The sequence below is a fragment of the Gorilla gorilla genome, chromosome 12 (assembly GCF_029281585.2).
Source record: "Gorilla gorilla gorilla isolate KB3781 chromosome 12, NHGRI_mGorGor1-v2.1_pri, whole genome shotgun sequence".
NCBI lineage: Eukaryota > Metazoa > Chordata > Mammalia > Primates > Hominidae > Gorilla > Gorilla gorilla.
Window position 1 is genome coordinate 36927818 of NC_073236.2, and position 12805 is coordinate 36940622.

The 12805-nt window shown below is 35.4% G+C and overlaps 2 protein-coding genes across 16 annotated transcripts in view; one reads left to right on the forward strand and one right to left on the reverse strand.

The window, feature by feature from the left end:
* Positions 1–12805, reverse strand: part of TSGA10 (testis specific 10) — a 164006-nt gene that overhangs the window by 109147 nt on the left and 42054 nt on the right. For 9 of the 15 annotated variants that reach the window (XM_063695607.1, XM_063695603.1, XM_063695604.1 and 6 more), the window contains 6 exons: positions 10320–10385; positions 8859–9026; positions 8302–8460; positions 5004–5174; positions 4734–4913; positions 3444–3595 (listed from right to left, as the gene is read on the reverse strand). In XM_063695607.1, the coding sequence (XP_063551677.1) occupies positions 3444–3595; positions 4734–4913; positions 5004–5174; positions 8302–8460; positions 8859–8909 (713 nt within the window). In that variant the 5' untranslated portion in view covers positions 8910–9026; positions 10320–10385. Of the gene's footprint in view, positions 1–3443; positions 3596–4733; positions 4914–5003; positions 5175–8301; positions 8461–8858; positions 9027–10319; positions 10386–12805 lie in introns of those variants that run through there. The other 6 variants (XM_031007630.3, XM_019020859.4, XM_055378474.2 and 3 more) reach the window with 3 other exon arrangements.
* On the forward strand, positions 1500–2579 carry LOC134756766 (structural maintenance of chromosomes protein 3-like). Its single transcript, XM_063695615.1, has one exon. The coding sequence runs from the start codon at positions 1899–1901 to the stop codon at positions 2226–2228; it is 330 nt and encodes a 109-aa protein (XP_063551685.1). The 5' UTR covers positions 1500–1898; the 3' UTR covers positions 2229–2579.

A 12805-nucleotide genomic window follows, 5' to 3' on the forward strand; every position in this document is an offset into this window, starting at 1 on the left:
ACAAAAATACACTCCTGGTAGGGCCGGGTGCGGTGGCTCACGCCTGTAATCCCAGCACTTTGGGAGGCCGAGGCGGGCAGATCATGAGGTCAGGAGATCGAGACCATCCTGGCTAACACGCTGAAACCCCGTCTCTACTAAAAATACAAAAAATTAGCCAGGCGCGGTGGCGGGCACCTGTAGTCCCAGCTGCTCAGGAGGCTGAGGCAGGAGAATGGCGTGAACCCTGGAGGCAGAGCTTGCAGTGAGCCGAGATTGTGCCACTGCACTCCAGCCTGGGCAACAGAGCGAGACTCTGTCTCAAAAAAAAAAAAAAATACACTCCTGGTAAATTACAGATATAAATATGAAGATAATATAGGAACATACCTTCATGATCTTAAGGTACAAAAATATTTTCTCAGTTAAAAAAAAAGCATAAATTAGGCTGGGTGCAAAAAAAAAAAAAAAAAAGCATAAATTAGGCTGGGCGCGGTGGCTCAGGCCTGTAATCCCAGCACTTTGGAAGGCCAAGGTGGGCGAATCACGAGGTCAGGAGATTGAGACCATCCTGGCTAACACCGTGAAACCCCACCTCTACTAAAAATACAAAAAAAAAATCAGCCAGGCGTGGTGGCGGGCACCTGCTGAGGCAGGAGAATGGCGTGAACCCGGGAAGGCGGAGCTTGCAGTGAGCCGAGACTGCATGACTGCACTCCAGCCTGGGCGACAGAGTGAGACTCTGTCTCAAAAAAAAAAAAAAAAAAAAAAAAGCATAAATCAAATGGGAAAGATGAATAAATCTGACTACATAAATAACGTCTGTTAATAAAAAGATACTTTTATTTTTGTAGAGACAAGGTCTTGCTATATTGCCTAGGCTTATTTCAAAGTCCTGGCCTCAAGTAATCCTCCTCCCTTGGCCCCTCAAAGGGATTACAGGCATGAGCCACTGTCCCCAGCCCAAGACAAGCTTTCTTGGAGAACATCAACAGTAGACTAGATGAAGTAGAAAAAAATAATTTGTAAACTTGAAAGCAGGTCATTAGAAAATACCCAGAGGATAAAAAAGAAAAAAGAGTAAAAAGAAATGAAGAAAGCCTATGGAATATATGGGACACTATCAAGAGAGCTAACATTAACAAAGAATTATAAAAACAAAAGGAGAGAGAGAGAAAGGAACAAAAAGATAAAGAACTAAAGATTCAGCCTCAAGAAAGGAGGAAATTCTGTCATATGCTACATCGTGGACAAACACTGAAATTATGCTAAGTGAAATAAGACAACCAGAGAAATACTACTCAATACTCCACTTACAAGATGTCTCTAAATAGTTAAACTCAGAAACAGAAAGTAAAATGGTAGTTGCCAGGGATTGACTGGAGGGGGAAATAGGGAGTGCTGTTCAAAGGATACAGAGGTTCAGTTATGCAATATGAAAAACTCTAGAGATCTGCTTTACCATACTGTTCTTACATTTAACAATACCAGATTATACACTTAAAATTTTGTTAACAGAATTAAAGAAGTACAGCCATGTTAACAAAAACGCTTTGGATCAGTTTGTAAATTTCTCCGAGCAGAAAGAAAAGTTAATAAAGCGACAAGAAGAGTTAGATAGGGGTTACAAATCGATCATGGAGCTGATGAATATACTTGAACTTCGGAAATATGAAGCTATTCAGTTAACTTTCAAACAGGTATCCAAGAACTTCAGTGAAGTATTCCAGAAGTTAGTACGTGGTGGCAAAGCTACTTTGGTGATGAAGAAAGGAGATGTGGAGGGCAGTCAGTCTCAAGATGAAGGAGAAGGGAGTGGTGAGAGTGAGAGGGGTTCTGGCTAACAAAGCAGTGTCCCATCAGTTGACCAGTTTACTGGAGTTGGAATTAGGGTGTCATTTACAGGAAAACAAGGTGAAATGACAGAAATGCAACAGCTTTCAGGTGGACAGAAATCCTTGGTAGCCCTTGCTCTGATTTTTGCCATTCAGAAATGTGACCCGGCTCCATTTTACTTGTTTGATGAGATTGACCAGGCTCTGGATGCTCAGCACAGAAAGGCTGTGTCAGATATGATTATGGAACTTGCTGTACATGCTCAGTTTATTACAACTACTTTTAGGCCTGAACTGCTTGAGTCAGCTGACAAATTCTATGGTGTAAAGTTCAGAAATAAGGTTAGTCATATTGATGTGATCACAGCGGAGATGGCCAAAGACTTTGTAGAAGATGATACCACACATGGTTAACTGGAAAATACTACCTACTGGTTTGGGAGATGTGTATAGTAATATGATTCTCATACCCAGGAACTGTAAATTTAAACCTAAATATTTGGCCAATAGTTTTCAGACTTAAAGCATCATAGTCCTTTTATATTTGTCTTTGTATTTTATAAGATACTCTGTAATGTCATGTTTGTACTTACAGTTTTAGAATTTAATTTCCTGCACAACTTTTTGTAAAATGTTCTGCTCCTATTTTAAATGTTTTGAAACATGCTAAATATTCTTTCCTAATTATTTTATCACTTATACTGCCTTTTTTATAGCTTCAATTAAATAATCGGTTTTATGACTAAAAAAAAAAAAAAAAAAAAATTTCTTAAGAAAGGCCAGGCCCGGTGGCTCATGCCTGTAATCTCGGCATTAATAGGAGTGTGAACTACTATTTTTCTTTCTTAAGTTCCGGGGTACATGTGCAGAACATGCAGGTGTGTTACATAGGTAAACATGTGCCACGGTGGTTTGCCGCACAGATCAACCCATCACCTAGATATTAAGCTATTACTATTTTTCAATGTTCATAGATGCAATGAAATTCAACCTTACTGAATCTGTAGAACCTCTGTTTCTCACAGCAACAGATACTAAAAGTAAAACCACTCATGTAGAGGTCTTCAAAAACTCATTCTCCCAAGCTTATTGCTGTAGGCTGCTTCAATTGATACATCTTCGGCAACCATACCAGTACACAGGAAAGGCTAAGTATAGTACTTGCATTCATTTAATAGATGTTCCATCACGTGCTCCTATTTCTCTGTTACGGCTTTTCATTATATTCTAAATCACCCTTTTTCTAAGCAAACCTGTGCTTTGTGTTTTCTTATACTGTTCATATCCCCAAACAGAATTTAAAGTTATAAAGGTAAATTAAACAATCAAAGTCAAATATATTCGGTACCCAGAAGAGCTTTGTAAAAGCTATTTCAGTTAAAAGTTGAAGTTTTTTACAAATGTAAAGTAAGATTACTAGAAGTGTGATTCCTAGTTAAGTGTGGCATTACCAGCCTGTGACTGAGCTCAGGAAAATTGTTCACTGTGTGCCAAGGGTTCCTACAACTGCTTTTCAATAACCCTCTCAGAAACTGAACTCAACAAATAATTTTCATTATAAAATACACTATAAAAAGCAGAGCTATAGTAATAGTAAACTGTTGGTTGTTTAAAGGTGATTTAGTTTACCTCAAAGAATTATTCTCTGCTTTTTGTCTGCCAAGTTCACTTTCGGTATCCATTGCCTTTCTTGCTAGTGATTTCATTTCTTTTTCCACAGTGCTTATGGTTTCCTTCATCAAAGTCATATTTGACATTTGCTCCATACGTTCATCATCCAGCTATACAAGTAGAATGACAAGGTTACTGCCATCACTAAAAACACCTTAGTAATCTTCCTGAAGGGCATACTCCCTCTGTACAAACTGGTTTATGGCAAGACTAACATGATGAGATTATCAGGTTAGACCTGACTGCTGTAGAAGGTTTTACAGATAAGGTGTTGTGAAGTAGGACCAAGAAAAAGCCACTGCAAAGTAAAGCTTATCACAGTATATCAGTCTATATTTTTCAATCTGGTTCAATTTGACTATAGTATAAATATGCTGTTTGCAAAAGAATTTATTTGTTGCCCAACATTAATAAATTACACATATAATGTAGAATTATGAAAACAAAAATTATTTTCTCCTGTCTAGTAATTTTTTTTTTTTTTTTGAGACAGAGTCTCGCTCCATCGCCCAGGTTGAAGTGCAGTGGCACGATCTCGGCTCACTGCAATCTCCACCTCCTGGGTGCAAGCAATTCTCCTGTCTCAGCCTCCCAAGTAGCTGGGACTACAGGCGCATGCCACCACACCTGGCAAATTTTCATATTTTTAGTAGAGACAGGGTTTCACCATATTGGTCAGGCTGGTCTCAAACTCCTGACCTTAGGTGATCCACCCGCCTTGGCCTCCCAAAGTGCTGGGATTACAGGCATGAGCCACCGTGCCCAGCTCCATCTCATATTTTTAACTCATTATAATAAAACAGTACAGATGAACTTATAAATATATTCAATGATATTTGGTAATAGAAAGTTAAATTCTCTTATGTTTATATAGTGACAATATCATCAATATATATTCATAGCAATATCAAATCTGATTAGGAAAAAGGTGATGTTTCACATTTAAATTTAGTTTAAATAAACTTTGCTTATAATTTTTATTTCATCATAATTTTCTCTCCTTATCCACTCTTTAGGTAGAATAAACCATTTTCTTTACATCTGGCAATATTATCTTTAACAAAATATGGAGATGAGAAAGTAGATAAGATCCCTGAAAATGAATGCCTAATGATTTTTTTAAAGTACCTACTTTGCAACCTAACACCAAAAAACATTTACTCACATTTTTAGAAGGAAATAAACAAATGAAAAAGTGACAATTTACACTATAAAATACCTTAAGTATTTTAGGACTATAAACACTACCTTAGAAAAATAAAATAACTTCTCTGAATACAGAAAAAGGAGAAAGGGGAAAGCCATTGAGTGTTTATAGCCAAAAGAGACTTTTCTTTTTTTTTTTTTTACATTATGAACTGTACACTCCAGCTCCTCTATCCTTTGTTCCAGGTGAGCCTTCTCATTAAATGCTGTCTCTTGAGCAATCTGATTAAAAAGCAAAAACAAAATAAAGTGATTTCAATATCCCTGAATTTGTGTTTCACATATATTCACGTAAATAAAATCCTTTCCAACCTTTAGCCTCTCCCTTAGACTATCTCGTTCTGTGGTCATTCTTCGTAAATCAGTGAAGGCTACATCTCTTTCAGTCTCCACTCGCCGGAGAATAGCATGTGCCGTTGTTGATTTAGGACTCTTACAGCTTTTCATCATTTCTCGTCGAAGTCGGGCAATTTCTTCCTGTGCCTATTATTTAAATCATAGACTTTGGTTTAACAAGCTTTAGAACACATAAACATAAAAAATTTTATGTATCTAGCCAGTTAAAATGCAAACCTACATCAACATGCATGCAGCAGGGTAATGGTATCACTTTTATTTTAAAATAAGCTTATACAAATAAATGAAAATGAATATATTTAATAGAAGTTCATGTTACAACATCTTTGCCAAAAGTCTAAAATAAAATTAATTTGGAGGAAGTCATTGCAACAGAGAATGTTTTGCTAAGAAATATATTTGGTATACTCCATTTATTCATTTTGTAGTGTAAATTTAAATTCAGCACAATTTAGACAGACTACCAGTTTAATGAATATTATCATAGTGTTTCAGTCTTCCTAAATATAAATGCATATGCCATTCCTATGTCTTGGCTACTTCTGCCCTGACAGAAAGGCCCACCAATCCTTACTGATAACCCAACAGAGTCTCTGCACGTCTGTTCAACCATCCTTGGGTCCCAAATCTATTCCAAACCTGCAGATTATTTAATATCATAGTTCGCTGCACAGGTCTCTTTTCCTCTTGATTTTGATCACTGTCTATTCAGATAGTCTCCAAGCCCCAAAGGAAAATATATAACTTCCCAATTTCCACAGCTAAGCCTTCACCAGAACCCCAAACCTCATCTCCTAAAGTGTCTTCTAAGATCTCCCTGACTCAATTATAATTATTTCTTCTCATCTTGAATAGTACCCTCTCCACTGGCACTTTCTCCCCTGCCTTCAGTCATGTACAGTGCTCCCTTATCTTGAAAACCTGTCACTTGATCCTGCTGACCAATTTACCATCCTATGTCTCTTCTTCCTGCGACACATTAAAAAAAAAAAGTCCCATGGTCTATAACTATTGCCAATGGTTCCTTATCATCCATTCTATCACCCCAGAATAACCTGGCTCCCACCCTCCCACCCTGTGTGGAATTTCAACTAAAGACCTAACCAAATATAATGGTCTTTTCTCAGTTCCTGTTCTCCTTGATATTTCAGTGGTCTGTTGCTGTTCACAACATCCTTCTTCTTGAGATTCTTCCTCCCTTATAACATTGTTCCTCCCTAGCTCTCTGTCATCTTTGTCTCTTTCAAAGGTTCCCTTCTGCATCTTGAATATTATAACTTAACTTTTCTGCTCCTCTATGTACAGTTTTCTCATTCAGAGACTTCATCCACTCTGAAGGCTCGAAGCTCACCTCTAAGCAGATGACTTCCAAAGCTAACTATTTAACTCTTGCCTCTCTCTACTCCAGTCCCACATTTCTTACAGTCTGATGGCAATTATGACCTGACTGTGCTATCATCATCTTACTCTGTCTAAAAACAAACTCACATCTTTTTCCTCAAACCACCAATGACTCTATTTCTTATTTTATTACCACATTGCTGAGTCATTCAAGACAGAATTTTAGTCACTGTCATGCAACCCTCCTTCTTCCTAAAATCAAATCATGTCAAATCTTCCTTCACAGGGTCTTTTGCATCTGTCCCTATATTTATCTCCATTGAAACACCCTTGCTTAGTCCCTTAATGCCTTATATGTGCACTACTGTAACAGCCTTCTAAGGAGGAGTCCATGGTCTCTCCCTCCATCAATTCTCTCAAAGGAGAAATTGTTAAATAAGAAGACAATATAGAAAGATTATGTGAGAAATAAAAATTTGCCATAAGGTTAAAATTGTAAAATTATAAAAATGATACTTTGTTCATATTTTGCCTGCCTTTAAAAAAAAAAGATTGTTTGTTGCTTATAAAGCAAAATATAAACCCCATATAATGCCCATTGAACAGCCTGTACCATTTAGTCCAGAAGTCAGCAAACTATATATAACTCACAGGCCACATCTAGCCTGCCTCCTGTAGGTCTGTAAGTGGAGAAATATTTTTGCATTTTTAAATGGTTGGGGAAAATATCAAGAGTATTTTAAAACAAGTAAAAATGATGTGAAATTCAAATTTCAGTATCCATAAAGTTTTACTGTAATACAGCCAAAGTTATTCATTTATGTATTGTCCAAAGCTGCTTTCACCCTACGACAATAGGGCTGATTAGTTACAACAGAGACCACATGGCTTGCAAAGCAGAAGATATTTTTTGTCTGGGCCTTACAGAAAAAGTATATTGATTCTTGCTCTAGTGCAATCTTACCTTTCAAGTCTTAGCTCTCTCCCTTCTCCACTGACACATACCCTCTATTCTAGTCTTAAACCAATTTATTTATCTGCTGATTTTCCTACCTTTATCCTTTGCCTCATACCATTCCTTTAGTTCGGATTGTTCCTTCTAGCCCCTTTCAGGGTAATAGAAACTCCATTCATTTTTCAGGGCTCACACTTTGCATCTTTTAATAAAGATTTCCTTGATCACCATATCTAAAAATGCCCACTTCTTTTGTTTCTTATAATATCTTCTAGACCACTTAATAAAAATCAATAAATACAATATACTTTATCTCCCTAACTAGACTGTAAATTTATAGGAAAACATGGTCAGCATCTTATCATTTTTCTATCCCTTAGAGTAGTGAGCCTAGAACCCTGTGTATAGTAGCTATAATTTGTTAAAAAATTGTGATACTTTTAAAAGAAGTTATATGGGTGATTTATAGGATTTAATACTTGTTGGGTAAAGAAGGTATTTGATTAATAAAAGCTATGCAATTCTAAGCTAGAAAGCAGAGATAAACTACACACTTCTTTTATTCTCTAAAATTAAGCAAATTATATAAAAGTTCCTAAAGTGATGTGATAAAGTGTGGCAAGTTCAAGGTAAAAAGGTCAGGATTTGATCTTTTTACCTTGAACTCATAACAATGTATCATTTAACGGTTTCTTCATATCTTATTCCAAAAATAAGACTATTTTTATACACGTATATGATTTTTGGCTATGGGGATAACATACATGTGTACTCACATACCTACTGTATTGGAAATGTATTACATTTCATTAAGAATATCTTAAAAACATATGTAATCCCCAAATGTTAGATTAACTTGATTTACAGGTTTAAGCAGTCTCATAGATCTCAAAGAAGAATTACATACCTCTAGAACTCAATGTTATTACTTACATAATTTGTTTTTTGTAAGTTTACCTGTTGATAAAGAAGGAAGATCTTGTCTCTCTCAGATTTAAGAACCTTGACATTACCCTGAATTTCCGCCAAATGGCGCTCATATTTTTCCAGCATGCATTTAAGTTCTTCACGATCTCTTGTTGTTGTCTTCAAAAGTTCTACATCACAGTTTGCACCCTATAATTATATAAGGAATTTGAAATTCTTCTTTGATATATAGTACTGATAGAAAGGTGCTACTGATGGTAGTGCCCAATTTCTATTTGAGAAAATAAGACTATATAATGAAAGGAAATTATAAAAAATAAGTTTAAAAACCACGTCTTTTTAAAACAGCTTCATTCCAAATTATTCCACATTTGCCTGATTACCTCCCAAGCGCTACTTATGCTGAGGATAAAGAACCAATATCAGTAGTCTACTGTGCCATCAAAGAGACCTCTGTCTCTCAACCCCTTTGAAACAGCAATTCACAGCAAATCAAAACAAATTATTTTCAAATTAGGTAAAACAAAGAATAAAAGCCAGTGTCTGGGCAACAAACTCCAAAATATTTATAAGTTTATAAAACCTACCCGGGCAGTTGGTGATGGGCGTCTCGGACTTTTAGACCTACTTCTCATCATCTTTCTCAAATGTTGAGCTTCACTCTTATAGTGATCTTTGTCTGCTTCCAAAGTCTTGACAAAGGAATCAAGTCTAGAAGGAGATTTATTTTGTGCTTTTTCAGTATCTAAAATTATCTTGCCAAGGAGGAAAAAATTAGGCCATTATTTCAAGCTAAACTATAGCATCATTTTCTAAGTGAAATTGAAAACAAACAGGATCCTTAAAAACATTTAATTTGGTATTTTTTAAATACAACATTTAAAAAATTATATATCAGTAATTTTTAAAAAGCAGTTAGATATCTTTCTTTTCCAGGATTTCTGGGTATGCTATATTTTAACTGAAAGATAATTTTGGAGAAAAAATGGTAAAGAAATTTTAGAGAGGCCAGAAATGTCCACAGACCTAGCACACATCCTAGAAATGGCATGGATTTGCTTTAGAAAAACATATGCTACTAGGGTGGGCATGGTGGCTCATGCCTGTAATCCCAGCACATTGGGAGGCCGAGGCGGGCGGATCATGAGGTCAGGAGTTCAAGACCAGCCTGGCCAACATGGTGAAACCCCGTCTCTACTAAAAATACAAAAAAAATTAGCTGGGCATGGTGGCATGCACCTGTAGTCCCAGCTATTTGGGAGGTTGAGGCAGGAGAATCATTTGAACCCGGGAGGCAGAGGTTGTGGTGAGCCGAGAATGCGCCATTGCACTCCAGCCTGGGCAACAAAGCAAGACTCCATCTCAAAAGAAGAAAAACATATGCTACTACTAAAGCATCTGTTATAGCATCTAAGTTTTGTCCAATATTGTTCAATGAGTGAATAAATTAACTGAATGCTGGATATTCCATACTTGTAAGAATTCCCACAAATTTGCATTCACTTTCATATATTTAGAAACACTTCTTTGACAACATTTATTTAATAATACTTTATTGGGAGAAAATTATAGATATACTTTCAGATAGAGGGTTTAAAATATTTTAAATAACACTAAAATGTTTAAACAGAACAGTTCATTTCACATTGTTAGATAAATAAAACATTGTTTGGAATTATGTAACAAAATTTATGGCTTAAAAGTATTTACTATTAAGGGGGATAAAAGTTAATGTGTAAACAAACTTCATATTTTGAGAATTATTCAGTCATCATTTTAAATCAATTAACAGATAAGGACATTAATAAAACCAACCAAAAGTTGTTCTTTGCCTCTAGGAAACAAAGGAATAGTGATGAAAGCAGCAAAAAAAAGTCACTCTTACAGATGGGGGTTCCCCTGTGTCCCTAGCAGTTGGTGCAGATTTTAGAAAACAAACATATTTTAATTCCTCACAAAACGCGTGAGAGCCAAAGATATAATTTTTTATAGCTTACTGACCAAATAAAAATGATTCCGTAACACATATTTATGAAAAATGTACTTACAGATTTAAGCCTTTTTATTGTATCTTCCAATACTATAATATTATTTTGCTGGCAAATGAGTTCAATCTGAAGAAAAAGTAAAAAAAAAAATTATTTCTATTAAAGATGTTTAAACTAATTGGAAAAAGAACATCAAAAAAAAGGAAGCCACTTAAAATAAAAACATGAAGGCAGTGAATATTTTAAAGAAGAAATAACCTGTTTAGCGACCTTTGATGATAAAAGATAAAAGGTGATTTACCCAGGATGAAATGACAATTCTCTTAAATTCAATCTTTTGTATAAAATGTTAATTGATTGTATTTTACCAAATTATTCTCCATAAACTGGAACAAAATGTTAGTACTAATTACAATTCTGAAGATAATAGGAAAGCAATAAAAGAATGACTAGAATAAAATAAGTTGACCCAAATTACCCCATTCAGAAAAGATTGCTTTCTCTTCTGAACTCAACTGCTTAGTTCAATTCAACCCACAAAATACTTTTTGTATCAATTTATGACAGTGAACATACCCAGTCTTATAAGATAGGTACCTATAGTCATATATTTAGCATATGACTACATTATATGTTCCTACAGGACAGTGACTAAGTTTTTATGCAAAGCAGTAAAGTTCTTTGCTAATAGCATATTCACTTAATGTATTTTGCAATTCATCAACCTTTCCCTCATTATTCTAAACTGCATCCTGATCTTGCCTACTACATTTTGAATTTGAATTCTCTGGAATTATTGTACTTCATTTGTCCTTTAGACCAACGTTCTCTTCTACGATTTTTCTGGCAGTCATATTTTAAGTTTATGAAATATTAAGGGGTGCTATTATTTGGAACGTTTTTCTCACAAGTGAAGTACTTAGAAATAGAACATAATTACATAGAGTTTGGATAACCTTATGTATAGCCCTGAATAGACAATTTTCAATGTTTTAATGTATACTACTAAGTAGACACTAAAAAGATACAGGTCTACTTTGAATGTGTTAAGATTTCCACATTAAGTATAAAAATTCACTCTGCAAAACAGAGTATCTGGTATGACACATTCTCATAAAAAATAAATTTATAGGCAGACATCCTACATATAAACATAACCAAATAAACTGAAGATTATGTCTAGGTATAACAAGGTATGATTATAGTAGATGTTATTTTCTTCATTTACTTTTCTATATGGACTAAAATTTTGTATAATAAATATGCATTAATTTTACAGTGATTTAAAAAAATGTTGATTCCACTCTGAAAAACAAAATAACTGGCCCAAATGAAAAACTGCTAACTCAGTGTTTTCACTTACTTAACAATTAATGAATGCCTACTACCTGCCTGCCATTGTGTTATGTGCTGGGTAAAGTAATGAATAAAAAAGGCAAAAATCTCTGCCTTCATGGAGTATATATTCTAGCCAAAAAAACAAAAACAAAAGATAATAGTCAAAATATGTTAGTGATTGCATCCCTCAAAAAATAATACAATGAGCGCTCACGTTCTAGGCACTTGAGTTAAGTAAACAAGAGAGACAAAGATTTCTGCCTTTGTGGATTCTACATTCCAGCTAGAATAGACAATAATAAACCTAACAAATAATTATATAGTATACTAGAAAAAGAAGAGCAGAGTTAAGGATACTGGGAATATTTATGGAGGAACAGGTTGGAATTTTAAATAGGGTGGTCAGGAAGTCCTCATTGAAAGGTGACCTTTGACCAAAAACTTCAGAGGAAAGGAAGTCAATCATGTGAAAATCTGGGCAAAAAACATTGCAGGCAAAAGTTACAGCTCTAACAAAGGTCCTAAGGCAAAAGAACATCTGGTTGGTTCTAAGTATGGAGACCGGCATGGCTGGAGCATAGTGAGGGAAGGGGAAAGGAACAGCAAAGTGCTACAGGGAAAAATAAAGCGAGGGAGAAAGACAGGGAGTGTGTGCAGGGAATGTGGGGATGGGTATTTCAGAGCCTGCTGTGTGGAAGACATTGTGTAAAGTCTTTGTTGTCCCCCACCCCACCCTTTGTTTGTGGGGGACAAACAAAGACTTTACACAATGTCTTCCACACAGCGGGCTCTGAAATACTTTTTATTGAATCACACACAAAAGTAACAATAATGATAAGGACTATCAGAGATCCAGTCCAATAACACAGCCCCTAGGTCAATTAAAAATATAAATTATAGGAAGAAATAATGGTAAAATTTTAATTCTGCTTCACATTTCATAGTGTCATGTTCAATTATCTGGGAAATGCCATGTTAACACATGAATGATAAACAACTCAAGATGAGAGAATAAACGAAGGCATATAGTTGAGGTGGTTTTAATGTATATCCAAAAATTCTAATACTCCTTCCTTCAATAGCTGGAGCTTAATTTCCCTCCCCTAGAGTGTGGGTTATACTTAGTGACTCACTTTTAAAGATTAGAATATGGAGGAAGTGATGAGATATAACTTTTGAGACTGGGTCATGCTAAGCCCTGCAGATCC

Coding starts and splice junctions, on each gene's coding strand:
- LOC134756766 (XM_063695615.1), top strand. CDS start 1,899: ATGACAGAAATGCAACAGCTTTCAGGTGGACAGAAATCCTTGGTAGCC.